The sequence below is a fragment of the Melanotaenia boesemani genome, chromosome 6, assembly GCF_017639745.1.
Source record: "Melanotaenia boesemani isolate fMelBoe1 chromosome 6, fMelBoe1.pri, whole genome shotgun sequence".
Taxonomy (NCBI): Eukaryota; Metazoa; Chordata; class Actinopteri; order Atheriniformes; family Melanotaeniidae; genus Melanotaenia; species Melanotaenia boesemani.
The window spans coordinates 7,425,509-7,445,141 of record NC_055687.1 but is presented as its reverse complement, the minus strand read 5'-3'; the positions used below and the strand labels follow the sequence as shown (position 1 = coordinate 7,445,141).

At 40.2% G+C, this 19,633-nt stretch overlaps 1 protein-coding gene across 7 annotated transcripts in view; it reads left to right on the top strand.

Annotated features, from left to right (window-relative positions):
- The window catches only part of LOC121641335 (DNA-binding protein SATB1), a 60,108-nt gene that overhangs the window by 32,118 nt on the left and 8,357 nt on the right, over nt 1-19,633 (top strand). For all 7 annotated transcript variants that reach the window (XM_041987421.1, XM_041987420.1, XM_041987419.1 and 4 more), the window contains 3 exons: nt 2,258-2,470; nt 5,750-5,821; nt 6,237-6,392. In XM_041987421.1, the coding sequence (XP_041843355.1) occupies nt 2,258-2,470; nt 5,750-5,821; nt 6,237-6,392 (441 nt within the window). The remainder of the gene's footprint in view (nt 1-2,257; nt 2,471-5,749; nt 5,822-6,236; nt 6,393-19,633) is intronic.

The window sequence follows — 19,633 nt, the reverse complement described above, 5'->3', positions numbered from 1 at the left end:
TTTTTTCCATTAAGTAACTGAAGCCATTATGTCTTTGGACTCATTTATTTATTTTTTTGTTTGATCCAAACAAAGCCTTTAAAACAATAGAGCCATGTTTACATGCAAAAAAATTCTTCGATCGGGTTATAATTCTGATCAGACATGTTCTGTTATTCTGATCAGGACGTGAGTTTACATGCATCAGATGTTTGAGCAGAATAAATCATTTTGACATGCACAGAACTGTCAGACTTTCTGGAGACAGCAGAAGAAGAAACGGTGATTTCCTGTGTAAACAAACACCGCTGCATATATTTATACCTGTCTTACCGATTTCAGCTTCTCTCTCTTAATAATTTTAGGTTTGTAAAATGTCAAGCAATGCTTTTGTATTGCATTCCAGTCAGTTCTGTTTTGGTCGCCACATTTTTGTTTTTTTAAATAAACTAAATTGAGTAAAATGAACTGTGGGATATAAACCATAACAAAGTGCAGGATTGCGTTACAAACACGCACAGTTAGGATCATTTCTACCTGAATTTTGGGATCGACCAGAACAACAATCGCCATAACCCACCCATCTCAGATCGGAATGAAACTGAAGGTGTGATTGGATCAGAATCTTCCAGTTGGTATGTTTACATGAAGCATTTTTATTCGAACAGGCTTTTAATCCAGGTACTAGTGTCCATGTAAACATGGCTAATGAAACTGAGGCAGAGATGGACCAGTATCTTCCATGTCCTGTTAAATTCAATAAAAGTATTCCTGATATTATGTAGACTCACAAGGATCTTGACTCCTTTAGGGGCATTTGTAGACATTTGTACATTCCATAAGTTCTCCTTTGCTTCTGGTGTCAGCAGCATTCTGCTACAGGTAATACTCCAACTCTGATTTAGTGGCTCATACAATCAAACTATCTCAGTCTAAAAGTGACATTGTGCCACGTAAATTAGTTTAATTGTATTACCGCATCAACAAATCACCAACTTCATTTTCAGTCTGTTTGCATTTAAGTTTGTATGAATGAAAAAAAAGCTACTAAACCAAAAAAGATGTTTGTGTATCACATGGTAAAGTCAGACAGTGGTGTTTTTGTGCAGATTGGGAGTCTCCCACACAGTCTTATCTGTGGCTGATGAGGAATTAGCCCGATGTGCAGTTGGAGAGTGTGCCTTTAGAGGATTATTTATTAGATTTGTTTTTTTTCCAGCAGCCTGTGTTAATAAAAGGAGGGGGAGGTGTGTCAGATAGTGAAACGAAGGGAGTTACTGTCGATGCAGGAGGTAGATCAGAAGAGGCACAAACAAAGAGCCGTGGTCATCTTTTTTTTCTTTCTACGAAGAAATTGACCAAAGAGATAGACAGTCAGGATTGATGCTAGAGAATGATAAGCACTTGCATGCTGAAGAATGTAGACTGACAGCTTATTCATGTCTCTGAAAAACTGGTCCTCCATTCTAAACATGGGATTTTTAGTTCACACTTGCCATTACATATGTTTTCGCTGACAGAAACTGATCATTAATCCAAGAGGACTTACATGCATGAAAAAAGTAAACAGAAAAAAGCACAAGCATGTTTTCCACATCACCTTGTTTTATTACCAAATCACACGTATTGATGGTGAGAGAAGCAGAGCGACGCTTTGCACAGTGTGTGGCCAAGAGCTGATGAAAAGGCCCAATCACACATCTCTGATAATGGAGTCATCGCTGTCTCATAATGATGGAATTGAGCGCTATTGAAAAGTAAACAGAGGATCCACTGATTGCCCACTGAAAAAGACATTTCATGCAAATAGCTGTACACTTATCGAAGGCAGCCTAAAAACATGTCAGATGTGCAAAATTACAAGTTTAGAGATGAAACAGAAGTTTCAGTGGAGCAGTTTTGTCATCCATAAATGAAGTGACAGAGCAATGTGCTTTCACTTGAAGATGAAAAAGGACGGAGAGAAGGAGAACAATCTGTTTTCTTTGATGGGGTAAATGCTAATAGAAAGCCATTGAATGAGGAGAATCTAAGATGCTGTTTCTTTCAGGTGGACTTCACCTGCTGCTACAGAAACACTGCATGTTAAAATCAAATTCTGAATTAATACGAGGTTTCATGTAAAATCTTCATCCCAAATTGTCTCTTTCTACTCTCTGATCTTATTTTAAGAATCCTCTAGTGTGATTTTTCTCCATTTATTTCTTGTTATTGTTCTTCCTCTGCTCCTTTGTTGCCTTCTCACCATCTTTTCTAATACCTTTGCTTCACCATGCAGGGCCTGCTGTCTGAAATTCTACGTAAGGAGGAAGACCCCAAGACAGCGTCCCAATCGCTGCTGGTCAACCTGCGCGCCATGCAGAACTTCCTTCAGCTGCCTGAGGTCGAGCGCGACCGCATCTACCAGGAGGAGAGGGAGCGCAGCCTCACGGCGGCCTCCGCGATGGGCTCCGCCCCACTCATCAGCACACCACCCAGCCGGCCTGTTCAGGTACCCCTCTTCTTCTCTGGTCTTGTTTTCTCTGTGGCAGAGTAGTTCCTACAATACAGCTGCAGGAAAGGTTTATTATTAAACACTTTTCACAGACAGTCACAAAGCTCTGTACACAAAATGAGTCAAATAAATAAGAGAACCAAGTGCCATAGTAGCCAATAAAAATATAAAATAAGACACAATAAAATACACAGGTGGTTAAAAATACAGATAAACAAAAACTTCTTCACTGCTGCTATTCTGCTGCTCCACTTATAATTTTTGTAAGAAGAAACCTTAAAAATTGAATGAGCTGAACCAGTTTGGTGCTTCTCTGCCAAGTTTTTCTCAAGAGATGAACTGAATTTCAGCTGTTGTAGCACCTCTGCAGCACTACATGGCTGTAACACGTGTAATGCACCTTAAGTTAATTCTTTTGGATGCTTCCCAAAAGAAATCAACCAGCATGGCAAGAAGAACTGGAACTGGAAATGCTCAATCTGTTAAAAGAAAAATTAAATAAATTGTAGTTTTGTTTTAGAAGAAAATTGTTCAAAATGAGAGGGGAAAAAAGCCCAGATCTTGTAAACATCAGGTTAGATTACCAATCAAACATGATCTCTGTTGATACCGCATAGCTCAAGAAAGAAATTCTGTAGTGCATGATGCTATTTTTGAACTTTAATTAACAAGTATTGAAGCATTTTGCTTATTATTAGCTTTATTATTTAGTAAAGTTGCTTCTCTCTGTAGTGTTAGCTGTTCAGAAACAAGAGGGTCTTCTGAGGGGTTATTTCCTGTATCCCTGTCACATGGTTGCTGCCATTTCTTGGAAAGTAGCAGCAGTTAATGGGTCCATTTAATCTAACAGGGGAAGTGAATTTATGTGTGTGTGCGTGCAGATTCTAAACAAGTGACTGGTCGTCCACACATTCTGACACTAATTTGTCATTTTTCAGACCAACAAATCAGGAAATAAAACTTTTGTTTGACGGTGCCTCAGAAGCACAAGGACTTGAAATCTGAAGGAAAATCTCAAACATGAAGACATAACCAGTATTTACTCTATAGCCCACTTCACTCTCGTCTTAAAACTTTTTGTTCAAAGATTAAACTTACTAGTTAGTTTTTATTTTATGTAGCTAACAGGAAAAGATAAACAGTTATTGAATCCAGACATGTATGACAAACATGACAAACACAACAACAAAATGCTCCTCTGTTGTATTTCCATTCAGAATATTTAAACTGAACAGATACCTCACATGCTCATTAAAATGCCTTGTTTTACATAAGACAACAGCGAGTATGCATGCAAGCGCCGCCCCAACACATTGTTTTGTTAGGCACCTTCCATTCCCCCTGTTGTATCAGGCTGCAACAGGTCTAAAAACACATGGAGTAACTAAAAGCTGATTCACTTTGCCAACATGCACACTAGAGGACATACTCTACATTCTTCCAGCATGTAAATGAGCTCTGCCTCACCACACAGGTGAGAATGGCGCAAATGATGGATCATTTTTTGTGCTAATTTTGACCTTTTACCACACATTAGGCAGAACTAACAGCCCTCCCATTTAAAAAATAAAGCTCACTCAGTGATGACGAGCCCAGCGAAAGATCAAACATTGTTTAGTCAGTGCCTCTTTCAAAATCCCTGCATACCACAGCACAACTTTGTACCCTCTGTGCAAATCAGTGTCCCTCATTTGAGAGGTATGTGGCAACTTTCTACCACTTAAGCCCATTTGAAGTGCAGTCAGCTGCATCTGGGAGGTGAGAGGGGCCGACAAAGGCGTCCTCTGTCCTGTCCTCAGTTTAGGTTTGGCTTTTATTCAGGTAGGGAGAAAAGTAAAAGAGGTTCAGGCCCACCCATCTTCAAAAGCAAGCCTCCCTCCTGAAAGCGCTCAGCGGGATGGCTGTTACCATCCATACAAAGCTAAAAAGAGAGTTGTATTCTAAAGCAGCGATGCTTGAACATTAGCAGCACCACTTGAGGAGATCACGGCTCATCTTTATAATCGGAGACAGACTAAGCCAAAGAGTGGACCTTTGCACCATCTTTTATAGAGAGTAAAAGAGGAAGAAAAGAAGAAACAATTGGTTTATTAACCTGCCGTTAATGCTATCATTGTTGCAGCTGAAGCTAAGGTTGATGGCCTTGGATGCAGGAAATTTGTTTACAGTTAAGAATCTAAGCAACTAAAACAGCATTCAAAGTTCAAAGCCCCTGATTTGTGATTTTTATTCCCCGTCGCTCAATGCTGTAGACACATCAGTACAATAGCTCGGGGCCTAATATACTTCACCCGTATGACTTAAACTCACTAGCATTTATCATCTCGACCTGCTCCTACACAAGGTAATTCTCACACACCACCACAAACACACACGTCTGCACACTCCATACACTTGGCCATCTGCCAGCCTCTCCTATGGAGCAATGCGGTGTGAATTTGTGCACATAAATCAGCTAGGGTGGCAATTGAGCCAGAGACAGAGGAGGCTTTTTATTGGCCTCATAAAAACAGATGCAGAGGTATGTTTCTCTCATGTGTGCTGATGGGTCGGCACAGCTCCCTCCAAAGCCAGTTAGTGCACGTCCCGGCCTTAACAATTTGCTTGACACAGTGTCGTTCTGCTCAGACTGACAAGCCCATGTCAGGCTGTCATAAAGGGAGATAAAAGACCCAAGATTTGCCAGACATTCCAATTTCACCTCAAATTTTAGGATTATATGATTGTTTTTAACACATGAAGTTTGTATGAGGTGTCTAGACAAATACTTGAATTCATATATTTTTTTTTTATCACAACCTTTTATCTGGTAGGAGTTGGTTGCTGTTGGTCTTATTATGGTTTATTTGAATGCCATTCACTTGCACTCACTCCCAACCCTGTGGATGTCTTCTTTCAAAAAGCCTCGTATGGAATGATTCATATGCTAATGGTTCTTGGGTAATGCTTTTATTAGGATGCTTGTTACCTTGTCAAAGGATTTTTGTTGAGATGCAACAAGCCGCTGATTAAAAATGATTTGATTTCACTTGACTTGCATTTGCTTTTTAATCACCAGCTTGACGTAAGAATAATAACATTTCATACAACACATCTAAGTGTTTTTGAGCAAAGTAACACTCTTCTTTCTGCATGAGGATGTAATCTACACTCCAGTGTGTGTGAGGCAGTAGTGTGTGTGAGTGTGAGTACATGCTGGGGTAGACAGATTTGCCTTTTATTTCTGTTCGTGTTAGCTTGAACAAACATGGCTATGTTGTGTTCCTGATACTGCAGCCCCGCAGGGAAGACTGTAACAGCGTAAGGCCCGAGGACTGGAATCCCAGAATCCCCGTGGGCATTTCACCTGTAAGCAAACAACTTCACCCACTCACCTCTCAAGCTCCAGCACTCCCAGTCCAAACACATAATTGCACTCATGGACAATACACACTCTAGAAGCTCTTGACATGCAGTCCTTTGTGTTGAAAGTTTATTTTGCAGTGGTAGAGTTAATATTTTCATTTTAATGGAATATTTTTAAGAAATCTATTTATAAATTTGACCTCATTATTAAATTTTTATGCATCTTTTGGCAATGACAGTAATGGTACATCAGGACTTACAGATAATATGATTAAGAAAGAAATCTTATGGTAAAGTAGAGGCCCAGTGTTAATGAACATAATTAAAATTTAATACATTTGGGATTTCATATCTGATAAAAAAGATTAAAAAGGTTTGTGTTTAAACTTTAACAGTGAATTTTTCACTTGTTTAACAGGTAAAACCCTCGCCTCTGCCAAGCGAGTGGAACGGCAAGACGGAAAGCTGCATCCTTAACATCAACTCCACCATTTATGATGAGATCCAGCAGGAAATGAAGAGGGCCAAAGTGTCCCAGGCCCTGTTTGCAAAGGTCGCTGCATCCAAGAGTCAGGTACCAAATCACATATTCACTAAACTAAAAAATGAGGCAAGAAAAGTTGCAAAAAAGCCTTTTATGTTAGTTCCTCTGCAGTTGTTCTCCTTCAGACACTTAAAAAAAACACATACAGATAATTTTTTCTTTGTTTATGGCATAGAAACTATTTTTTTCCTCTAGTAGCACAATATGCTCATCACGTTCATCATTTCATTAGATATTGCATTATGAAGTATATCTCCAAACCTGCGTACAAAATTTTACACAGACAGACGCATACAAGCATGAAATCCTTTTATTTAGAGCAGAAGTTTTCAAACAGGTTTGTTTGTGTCCAAATAAGCTAATCCTTAGCCGAAGGAGCATTTGATTAACTCCTTATGGACGGTCATAACACACAGTCACACACACACATAATGAAAACCTACATCTGCGTTATATAAAAATATGTAAAACATGTTGAAGAACTTTGTTGAAAATGTAAGAAAACTTGCGTTGACGCATCAGTGCAGCAAGTTATCGACATAATGGCTTCTGTCTTCTTTATTGTGGGTTTGGAGTTTAGTGGTCGCTGTTTTAACACCAAACAAACCTGTTTATATTAGCTGCACACGCTAAGATGATGAGGGGCCCCTGTCATCTTCTCACTGAGAGTACACAACTCACACATTATAAGCTTGTGTGTTGGAAACAGAAAAATAAGAGGATACATACCAGCACTTTAACTCTTTATTAAAAGCAATTAAAAATGCACCACCAAGGACTTACCATTAAAGGTTTTTATGAGTCTGTCGCAAGCAGAGTTGGAAAGATTTCCACAATTGTGCTTGATGAAGAAAATGGGGGGAGAAATAGATCACCAAGGGCGGAATAATCTTGAAATATCTGCAAAGGCTTTATTTTTTTCTTGCTGATTAGGATGATTATACCCCCAGATAGCTTTGTTTTACCAAATTGCAGTTTGATGCACAAACCACTGTTTTTGTTAAGGAGTTCAAAGACTCCTTGGTAGGATGGAGAAAGGGAAAGGGGGAGTGCAAGGCAGTCGCAGTATTAACCCGCTCATTTCTCTCTTCTCAAATGACGGTTTGTCTGGGAAACTGGTTTCCACTGTGCCTTCTCCACCTCCCTCCCAGTCGCTCCGTCTTGCCCCTCTACCTCTACCGTTCCCCCAATTTCTGCCACTCTTTCACGTTCCATTCATGGCAGACGGGTGTGAATGTGAATTGAGCAGCAGATAAGAAGTGTGCTAATTATGCCTCTGAAAAGGGGCCTGTGAGAGCACTTATCTCTGGCTCTATCTCGTAATGGGCGCTTCCCGGGCAGCTGGTCCCCCCCTACCCCCCGCCCTCCCTCCTCCCCAGCCAGCATCGCCACAGCTACCAGTGCCTTCAGACCAGTACCTGCTCCAACACAACATCGCTGAGCCCCAAAAGTCAAGCACCCGAGTTTTCCTACATTTCTGTTTGACTGATTTGTTCAGTTTTAATATTCCCAAATTCATGACTCCCATAAATATGAAGAGATGAAACGCCTTTTTCTTCCTGTATATACAAAAAAATACGAAACAATAGTTGAGACACAATAATGATTCAAATTTTTAATTAACTGATTGAATGTTGTTGCCAAACAGACAGTTATTTGCTACAAATAAAATTTTATGGCTTCAGATTTCTCAATGTAAAGTACTAAATATATAATTGTAAATTTAATTTAAACCAGTTTTGGACTCGGAAAGTTTTTATAAGTTTTTTTTTTTTTTTTGCCATTTTTTTTTTTTTTTTTACATTTTATGAACCAAGAAAACACTGATGATAATGATAATCTCATGAATTAAGGGTATAATACCCTGAGACATCTATGATTTCCTCTGTTCAGATTGACTACTATACATTTAATTTAGGTGCTGCTGACTTTAAGGTTCTTGAAACAAAATGTTATTTTTTTACAGAAAGAGACAGAAAAAGTATATTTAAAAAGGCTGAATTCATCTTCTATTTATACACAGAAACGTGATTTCTTCTGGAATCCATATGTGAGCAGGCAAAGCGAGCAAGTTATTAGCTCAGGGTCTGTCTGTTTAATCAAGCTACTTCGGTTACCTCCCCATGTCTGCTTGTACATTTAAAGTGCAGAAATAACTTCATGTGATTGGAGGATTTTTGTTTAGAACAAGCTTTTTTGCCTGATTATTTGGTGGTTATTGGTGCATTTATTATTTATTATTATTTTTTAATCTTTTTTACAAATGCTCATGTAAATCTGACAGGAAAGGTTAATTGTATTTATTTACAATGCACAACATCATCACTTAAGCTTAGGTCATGAGACGTTTGCAGCCTTGCAGCAGAAAAAATAAATAAAATAAAATAGTAACCATCCAAGCCCTAGGTAGAGAACCCTGCCAGCAGACTGCTGGTACTGAGCCTGGGAGAGCAGCGCGGATGTGGTTGGCAATGAGGATGGAGGATGGGCAAGACTGGCAGGATGCCCATATGGGGTCCAGGGAAATAATCATTGGGGGAGGGTGACAAAGAGGCCTCATCACTGAAGCTGGCACTGTCCTGTCAGCTCAGTGTGCAGTTCAGACTCTGCCTCTCCAGGGTTTCCCAGCATGCTTTTGCTAGCACCGGATCAAGTGACCAGGATATGTTAGTCCTGCATGCTGCATGTGTGCTACGGTACATACAGTAGCACATTTATTCACACAGAGACAGACATTACAGCTGTGAAAAGGGGATGAGATCTGGAAATCCATGAGAGTAAAAGGAAGACAGGAACCTGAAAGAAGCTACCGGCAGTGCTGGTCCCCTGGGTGGAAAAGCAGCAAACAGGAGTTTACTGATTGGTGCATGCTTCACTGAGTGTATGCTTAGGTGTGTGCTTATACTGTTTATAGAAATGTATGTGTGCTTCTTTTGCATTAAATACAGGTTTATGTGCAGGCAGATTTAATGTGCGGAGCAGTGTTTGTGTACTCCAGTGTGTCTACTGGTGTGTAAGTGTGTTTGGAGGTTTCTGGAACGTAGCCACTCTGTCCTCTCTTAGGGCTCGTAACCACAGCAGGCCTCTGCCAGACCTTTACTGCCCCCCCTCTCACATATTCAATGTTGCATTTCAATCACTCTTTTACTGCCACATATTCAAAGTAGTAACTATAGAGCAGTGAATCCAACCCAAGTCATATTACTTGATCAGATTAATGGTTGCTACTCACTTCCAGCCTCAGGATTCAGGTTTTTTGCCCCAGTAATCCATGCAGCTATTCTGATTTATTATGAGAGACATTGTGTTTACTCTTTGATAAAAATCGGAATCATTATTCATGATCTATTCTGTGCTGATTCAAACTGATCAAATACTCCAAGAATGCTCCATCTCCATTTAGCTTTAGGAGATTTCAGACTTGGAGAACGCAAATGTGTGCTGCTGGTTTAAATCCAGCGATGACACTTCCAGAAGTAGCATATTTATCCAAACAGTCCATTTCATCGCAGCCTGCAGAGGTACAAGCTATGATGTGGGTAGCCTGGAGTTGATGTCAACATTATTAACTGGCTCAATAGCACTACGTAGCATGCTGCAATACTTTGCTTTCGCTCATGTTAACAGGGGACTGGCTAGCCTGGCAGAGACGGCAGCTAATGTTCAGCTGAGCGATGGGAGGTTAGTTGCGGGGGGGTATTCCTTTGACATGACTTTTATGTCTAAACATCCCTGACACTTCCTGAGAGAAAATGTGCAATGGGTGGAATCAGAGCCCCTGCTGTTGTAAAACAAGCACCCTGGGAGCCCTGCGCACTGCAGGGGCTCAAAACCCTGCGACTCCTCAATGACCAGTAGAGTAGAGATCACTGTCAACGCCACCTCTCCCTCCCCATCTTTCTCTCTCTGTCTCTCTCACATTCGCTCATTCTCCCCTGGAAGAGGCTACGCTAATTAGCCAGGCTCTAATGAGACAGAATGGCACTGATCTGGTCCGCCGCTGTGCCACCAGAGGGGGAGCCGTGCAGGGGGGCTGGTGCAGTAGGGGGGGAGAGGAGAGAGCGAGTAGTGGAGGGGGGAGGTTGGTGCATGCCATCTGTCACCCTGCACCCGCCTGGCATGGCAGTCCCTTGAGTCGAGGATGGTGGAGAGTGAGTGCCACGTTGGTCTAGAGATGTGGGCTGTTGGGTGGGGGTGGGTGGGGGCGGGTGGTGACGCTAATAAAAGAAGGAAAGGAGGGCATCAGAAATACAGCGAATGTTTTTCTTCACGTTTCAGAACTTACTGATTTCCTGTCACACCGAAAATCTGCTCTGTTGTTTCACGTTGTTCTGGCACTCCAGCGCTTTTCTTAATTTAGCACATGACACACCCAACCACACCAAACCAGTAAACACGTACATGTGCACACTGTCTGTGTCACTCTGCTGCATCCAGCGGCTGCTTAACAAGAGGGGCAGATGGCTGACCTTTTCCATGTCTGTTTCTAGATTGTCAAAACTCAGATGTGTGTTTGTTACTGAGGAGCCTCTATGGGTCAGTGTGTTAAAAGTCAAGCTTTGCATCAAGATTTCTGTACAAATTCAGTTAAATAGCTCAGAAAACTGACATAGAAAATGTTAACAGATGCTTAGAATAGTGGGAGGGTGAAGAAAGGTTGCATTCTGTTACAAAGTTTGACTTCATGTGCTACAGCAGGGCAGCATCAAGACTTCTTTTCTGTCGGTGGGCTTCTCCACACCTCTCTGTCTCTCAAATTAGGCAGATCAGCAAGCGTATCAAAGCCCCTGAGGATCTACAAGGGCCGTGACTGTTTATTAATTGATTTATTTATTTATCTTCTGTCCCTGCTTGGTTATTAGGTTGCCATGGGAAACAGACTAGGCCAGATCCCCTCTATTATTAAAGGCACTATTTCTTGTACTGGAGACCCAGCTGTCTGAATAATTAATTTAGGGAATGAGTTATCTCGCAAACAGTGAGCTCCCCCCCTCCCGAAATAAGCCTTTCTCTTATTGTTAAATGGACAGTGGAATTCCCACCAGCATGTTTTTCTCCCCACTGCCCGTTTTGTTTAACCATCTTACTGAGCATGCTCAGAGCACTTTCAGTCTCTCGTCATCTCTCTCACTTACGCCTTACATGCCACCTCTTCACCCCATCTGTCTTCAACTGTAAAACTCACTTACTCTTCTTCGCCTACCTCCTACCCGGCAGTCTAAACTAGGAATCTGCCTCGGCTGTCGGGACTCTTCGTCATCACTTTTAATGCATTATTAGATGATAAATGTTTTCTACTGTGCAGCAGCTGTTAGCCACTTTGGTTGATATCTGAACTAATTTTACTAGTCCTCTCTTGTTCAATCAGCTTAAGTAGTACTACTTACTGCACCAGCCACAAGCTGCCTCGTTCTTTCCATCGCCTATCGTGCTGACAAAGTTCCTCTCATATTTTTCCTCGCTTTGTCTTTCCTACAAAAAGGTTAGCAAGCTAACCCACTCCCACTGTCTCTACTTCTCCTGACAGACCACACAGGGCTTGTTCTGAGGCCCATTCTCACTAATCTGATCAGGCAGGCAAATACGCCGGGAAAAGCGCTTTAATGATCCCCCTAATTACCTCAAGTCAATACCAACTGTATTATTAGACTCGGGGAAAATATTCCATTAGGGTGCCCCCCGTGGGAGTCCCCCCTGTGCGCGCTGATGTCACGCGCTGCGCGCCCCCTACGCTTGTAATTAATTTTATTTACACACGCAGGAATGCACAAGGTCGCACCTGCAGCCCGGAGCCGCCCGACTCGGCCCGCCTAATCAGATCTGTCATAATTACCATTCTGCATGCTTCTGACACACGCCGGGAAATATTTCAATTTAACTACAGCCACTAGCTCCAGCAGATGCAGTCTGAGAGAGGGAGTGTGTACAAGTGTGTGTGCATGAGATGTATGAGTGAGAGGGGGGGGGGTTGCATGGGGAGATATTAGCACCTATCCAAGTCCTCATCCTGCTTATGTGCGCTTAATCTTGTTCGCATTTATTTGTTCTCCCTCTGAGTTTCATGATCTTTTCTCTGTCCTTTTCTCTGAGGAAGACTATTCACCTAAACTACTCTGCTTTGCTTGAACTTAAGGAAAATACATTGCTTTTTCTGCTATGTTCAGAGGCGTTTGAGGCTTTGCAATTATTACTGGATTAAATATTCTAAGTTGATGCATTTCCTGAAATACACTCGGGTATTTTGCTAAACAGACAACTGCACATCTAAAGTTCTGTCAACACTTTTTTGGGTTGAATATTTAGTTTCATTAGTATCTGAAGCAAACTTGTAGTCCAATTAAATCACTTATTTAACTGACATAGACAATTTGCAGGTTCTCCGCTATTTCAATCTCTAATTCAATAAGATCAGTCATGATTTATCAGCTTAATTATCCTTTGATATTAGCAATTAAACCCAAGCTTTGAATTAAATCTCAATCAAGCTCTTATAATTGATGGAATCAGGCTCCATGTAGGTGCTCTGTGTGTGTTTGTAATGAAGCTGCAGTTTTTGTTTATCTGTAGTTCATCCTCCATCTGCCTCATCAGTATTAAATAGAAAAGATTATAAACAAGAGGTAAATTTGTGGTGGGAGAACAGTGTTTGAACACTCAGTGCAGTTCTAGTACCCAGATATCAGCCCACCAGCAGGATAAACTAGATTATGGTGTAATTCAGCAATACTAATATTTGATTCAAAGAGGCACATGTACAAAAGCTTCATCTGTGACTCATTTTTCAGCCATTTGGTACACATGATCAATCTTTGGTGCTTTACTGGGCAAAAGAAGTTGATTTTGATTGATTTTTAAGGTGTAATTTGCCAGTATGTGTTTTGTTGATAGTGTAAACAACTACATTTATTTATTTTTTTTTTTTTTTAGGAGAGCTTAAAACAGTCATGCAGTTTAATTTGTGCATATGAAATTACGTGTGTTCACGACTGATGTTGAGCAACGCATTAGTCCTGCAACAAAAGCACAGCTTGGGGAAGTCCCAGGTTGAACTTTTTATACTGTTTTGTGCAGCTGTGATGAACTTTGCTGAAAAAGAATAAAATGTGTGGTTTAAAAAAAAAAAAACAGATTTAACCACACAGATGTTTAATGTGCTCCATTTTTGATGGACTGGTCATTTGCCTTTGGTTATTCTCTATGCTCCATCTGCCTCTATTTGCTTGCTCTAAAAATTCCCCCCAGCACTTTATTGGTCCGGCAGCCATGATGTAAGCTGCCGCACAGAAGTAGCTGGTATTGTCTCTGAGTGCAAGTGCTGACACAGAGAGGGCCATTTCCTGCACAGTCATGCCTTGCACTCACAATGTGTCGTGTTAGCTGTCAGTCTGTCAACATTGACAACTTGTTTATTGTATCTGCAGAGGCTGCGACCCCTTTTCAGAAAACGCACACTGTTTGGCTAAGACTTCTCCATGTAGCGGCTCAAATGGAGAGGAGGTGTTTGGCATGTACGATTCAGACTGGGAAATTTCTCTCCTAAAGCTCGGCCACTGACATCTTCACAAAGAGGATAGTGACACAATCTGGCAACAACAATCTGGAAGGCACCCGCTCTGACACATCAGACTCACTCCGACTTGATTTAATAAGAAGAAATATATTTGAAAGCAGAAGTTTCAAATGGTTTAGATGATTCAGTTTTTAGTCTTTAGAAGCAATCCTTGAGAGGAGAAACATATTCTGATCTGCACTCAAAAATTTCATCATCCATCATCATCTTCATCATCTGTTCTCGGAAATCCAACCACTCCTGAGAGTCTATCTGTCACCTTAGAATAGAATAGAATAGAAGAGAATAGAATAGAAATACTTTATTAATCCCTTTGGAGAGTCCTTAGGGAAATTTGGGTACCAGCAGCAATACAACACCAACAGTAAAGCAGGATAAGCACAAGACACAATATATACAGGTACAAAGTAAAATAGAGGAAATTAAGGTGCAAGAAAAGTATAAATAGAATGCAATAAATAATAATAAGATAAGTTAAATAAAATAATATAAACAAGCATTGCACACAAAGAAACATGTCCATTTGATTCATTTTTTTTCTCGTCTGTCTCCATACAAAAGACTCAGGACCAGCATGCAAACTGGAATCAGATGGTGAGGTTATGAGAAATTATGCAGAGTTAAATAAAAATGTGCTTTAAGAATAAACTCTTTGATCACAATATGGTGAAAAAACTTCAATACATTATAAAGAAAGTAGAATTTTATAGTATTTCTAGAAATCTAATTTCCTTTCTGTAAATAACTCTTATTTTTCTATGGACATGTAGCTTATTTAAGTTCAGTGCCATTGTTATGTTCTTGTATATTTATCTTGTATTTGAATAGTGGTGAGACAGGTGATCATGTGATTAGGTAGGATTGAGTAAAGGTGGATTTATATGAATGCACTGACCTTTTGAAGAGGCTCCATAATCCTGACTTGGTCCTTCAAGCAAACATAGCTCTGTGTGCCACCTTTTACACTTGCTTAAAACATATATTTGATTGTTTTCAGATGAAGAAATTGGGCATTAGACTCCTTTCAACATGTTTTACTTTTATTAAGCCTTCAATCATATGAACCATCAGCTGCTTGCATTTTTTGAAAAATTAACATGGCCAATATTCACTGACATGAAAGAATGATTATTTGAAAAATATTCCTGAATATATCTCCATTTTCTATTTTTTATGGCCAAAGTGACTGGTTTTCTTTGTCTCTGAAGAACACTTCTGTTTTGATCGCGTTACCTCTGAGGACATAATGGAGAGTAGTTTGGTTGCTTCAAAAGCAGTTAATAGAAAAATACTTGAAGTTATTTCTTTATTTATTTTTATTTAGTCAGGTTTAAAAAGAATGGCTCAAATTTGCTTGACAGCTGTTGGTAGTCATATGGAGATGAGCAAAAAGCAAAATAATAAATAAAATGACTCATGTCTTATGAGGTTACATATACTGGTTCTGCATGTTATGTGATTAATGCAATAACCAGACAGAGCGGACCGTTTAACTGTTCTTCACTTCCGTATTTGGACAGCCACAACTCTCAGCACATATGAATAACAAGCTTTTTCCTTGGTTCCCGTGGAGCACAGCAGTTAACCCTTTACACAACACTGCACACCTTTTCTTTACCTGAAGGAAACAATGCATTGTTGCTTTACATTATGCTTAAAGACACTTCTTTTGCCACCTCTTTTTCTATATTGAGTCAAATTTTGTGATAAATGTTCCTACAAATATCATTTTAGTGCAAAATGTGGTCCCTGTCATTGTAAATGAAGGAGAACAAAAAACAGAAGATCACATATTTGGGTCAGCCCTTGGCTTTTCACTGCAGGGAAGTGTAGGCTTTTATGGGTAGTTTGGGCCTCTGCTGAGATGAAATGCACAATTGAATGAAAACTTTATTTATAGACAAATTGAACTCTGTGGTTATATGTTGGAGGGATACGGAGTGTTCTTACTGTATTTTTGGCGCCATCCTTTCAATTTCCAGTGGAGTTCAGTTCAGGCCACCGACCCCATTTCGTTTCCTTTTTCTTCTTCACACCAAAGCCAGTTTCTATGTTCACACAGAGCTTTTCTGTTTGCATATAAAGACTTACCACTTTCCTGAAATGTGCAGTCAATTACTGCTTATTGTTGCAGGAGATTCACATATGCCTGAGCACCGAGAACATCTGAAAACTCTGCTGTCGTCAGCAGATGGGCGTCCACCATGGAGTAATGTATTTACAAAGCATTGCAGCCTACCTTGTGGGTCGAACGTGCACGTGCAGCCGCTGGTTTGGCGCGCTCATGGAGGAGAAACAGGTTTGAACATACCATGTTATCGGCAGCATTTATCTGCATAGTGTTGCCTGCCAGGGCTGGGCCTCTGCCAGGTTCAAGGAGGAGGAAAGACAGTAATGCATTGTCTTCCCCCTACTTTTAGCTCTCCATTTTTCAGAAAGAGGAGAGGTTTATCTGGCTGCCTCGGAAACCGTCCTCTCCTAAACCAGCCAGTCACAACAATAGCCACAATCATTTCTCCATCTAGGATTTTTTTTTTCTTTTTCTTTGTTTTTTTTTTTTTCAATTATTTTTTTTTTTTAGTTTTTTGATGTGTCATGGCCGGTTTTGTCCAAATGTTGCTTAGTGTACTCAGTCTTTTCACTGAGGCTTTATTTCTGGTCACACAGTAATCTGAGGGGGGGGGGGGCTAAAATGGCAAATTGATGGACATCTGTTTGCTTATTTTATTTATTTTTGCGGTGGCCGAGGTCAACTTGATGGGACTGATAACGAGCAAATGAGATTAGGGGGAAGGTGTTGGTTCAGGCCGTGTGACAGACCACTCTGTCTGTCTTTTTATCTGCTGTCCCTGTCTCACAGCAAAGCTTGTTTTTTGTGTGTTTTTTTTTTTTTTTTTGTTTTTTTTTTTGTTTTTTTTTTTGTAAATGTTTCTCCAAGCGTCCATGCTGGGGGTGTTTGCAGCAGTGGTTCGGTGGTGAAGGGGTGAATGGGTGGGTGTGTTGGGCGGTGAATACCATGCTGTGCTCTGACAGGGCAGGCCTATGCTCTCATTGGCAGCTTGTGACTACAGCACTCACATACACGATGTACTGCGTTGCATAGCTGGATGAATCTTGTGCATGAATTCAACTATTGTGTAGCAAGGAAATCTTTTTCTTTTTTTATCTGAACACCCGGTTGCTATTTATAACAAAACTATACGATGGTCTGCTGAGGCTCATGGGGTTCTGGTCTAATCTGACCTCTGCTGTCATAATTTGGTAACTCATCACACCAGAGCCCTACAAGCTCTGGTCAGATCTATTTTGGCTGTAGACCAAGAAAAGCTTCTTTACTGCAAGTCCAGTTGTTTGATCAGGGAGCAAGTTATTAAAGGGAGTGGATTATGGTGCAGTGTTGTTGCAGGTGTGTGTCAATACAACAAGATAATCCTACACGTCAGTATGTTTTCTTTTCATGAACCTGTTTGCAGCACCTGTGAGTTCACATCTGAAGAAAGAGCTTTTTACAGTTACTGCTCAGTCCGTGATTTTAACGATAATGTGGGACAGGCTAATGGATAAACTGAAAAACTAATTGTGATAGTTGTAAATGTAATTTATCACTACTTAATTTAAAAACAGGACATACCAGATTTTAAGTGCCATTCTGAAAACAGTTTTTTGGCTTCAGATCTTCAGTAATATCATAGCTGACTGAAAATATTTACATAAATTGGTAATTTGGTGCAGTGTTTAAGGATGCAGTGCTTGTTGCTTTGATTTGTAGCAGCAGTCAGTCAGGACGTCAGACACAGTTTGTCTGGGATTTGATCGGGTCATGTGTCAGTTACTTCTTGGAAAAGCTGAACTGATCTCAGGTTTCTACATCAAGCTATGCTAGCAAAGCAGAATTCAGCATGGCAATGAAAGGTGGTCACTCTATTTGGAGGGAATATAAAGTGGTGTGTAGAGTGAATCCAGTCTTCCATTACAAACCAGAAGCTCAGCTCATTTATCAGTGCTACTGCCTACTCCTCTTTGCCACTGATCGAACAAAACCGAAGCGAAAAGATTAACACCTTCAGAAAGAAAGGCAAAAGAAAAGTTATTAAAGGAGTTTAACAAGTGGCTGCATGTTTCCCTGTCATCAAGTTGACCAGTGTGATAGGAAGTGACGCATGACGTCCACTGCAAAGAGTATTCAAATGAAAAAAGAATATACATGATGTTTTTTTTTTAATAGTCAAATATCTGGATCCAGTTCTTAGTTTTTCCTAAAATAAAGTATAGACATTAATTATGACCCAAGTATCCTCTAGTGTATTAATCCGTGCTGCCCTCCTGTCTGTATTTTCTCATGTTCTTATTGTTATTTTTTTAGTTATTTATTTATTTATTTTCTTTTCATTTTTGGGATGAATTCAGTCTGCAAGCTTTGGGCAGCGAGTGTGTTTCCATCACAAACATCATCACACAAAGCCTCTGTCTGCTCTTATGTTTGCATTATTGATTGACAGCTAGTACGTCACATTGAATGCAGCAGTGCAGCATCTTCCTGCAGAGCTGTGTGATCTGCATGTGTGCTAGTTTCTGCTTCAGATTATAATACATGAAATTATCAGATTTTTTCTACTGCAAATGTTAAAGATGCCTCTTTTTGAGATTAGCCTACAATCTCCAGCTCACCTGAGCACCACTCAGAGACTAAGTTTAAATGTTAAGTTTACAAACAGTAACCAACAACTGACCTAAAACAAACATTTTTATGTCATTAAAATGTCTCAAAATGGAAAGAAACTGCCATCAAGTCTCTTAAAAAGGCAAGCTGAAACTGTGAAAGACTGGAAGTCAATAAGTGACCATGAGAAATAACAGGGTGCAAACTTGGCCTGTCTTGCTTTGATTTAAGGTTGATTTAAAGTTAAATTAATTAATCAGTTCCACAAACACAGGTTAAATGTTGGTGATTATGATCAATCTCATCAGTCTCAAAAGGTCTCTCAACTTTTGGTTTCTGTCTCTCCTGCATTTTTGCAGCCGTGGTGGCTAAACTGTCATGAGAAAACCTCTCCACTTTATGTATGGTGTATTCTCTGATGGTCTGCAACTAGGCCTGCTCTGAACTACTCGTTCTGTTTATTTATAGAGAGCCCTTAATGATCTTCAACAAAACACAGAGTACACTGGATTGAAGAGCCCTAGATTTTTGTTTTCTGGAACGTATTGGAACACTTTAGCGGCAGGGGCAGCAAGTTCCATGATCCAATCAAGAGCAGTTGGTGCTTGTCAGCTGCGGTGGAGAGGCTCGACAAATTACATTAAACAATAAAGGGGAAAGCAGATTTGCAACAGTATGGTAATATCAGCCGAGTGCGGGAATGTTGAACATAAAATCTTGTTGATGTATTTAATCATACTAGAAGATGCTAATATGTTAGTATCCTGTAAATAAATAACTACTTTATATTTTAGATATACACCTAATAAATTAACTTCATCTTTGAAAGTTTATCTACAAACAAGAGATGTGTAACTTCTTTCAGCCTCTCTGTCCTGTCTCTTGTCTCGCTGCCTTTGCCTGGCCTGTGGAAGCAATGCAATTAGACAAACACAAACAAAGCTCTTGAAACTGCAGTGGAAAATGCTGACTGTCCACTGTCCACAGTGCTGGCTGGGAGCAGCGCTAACTGCTGCTTGGCGCACATCATAAAAAAAAAAA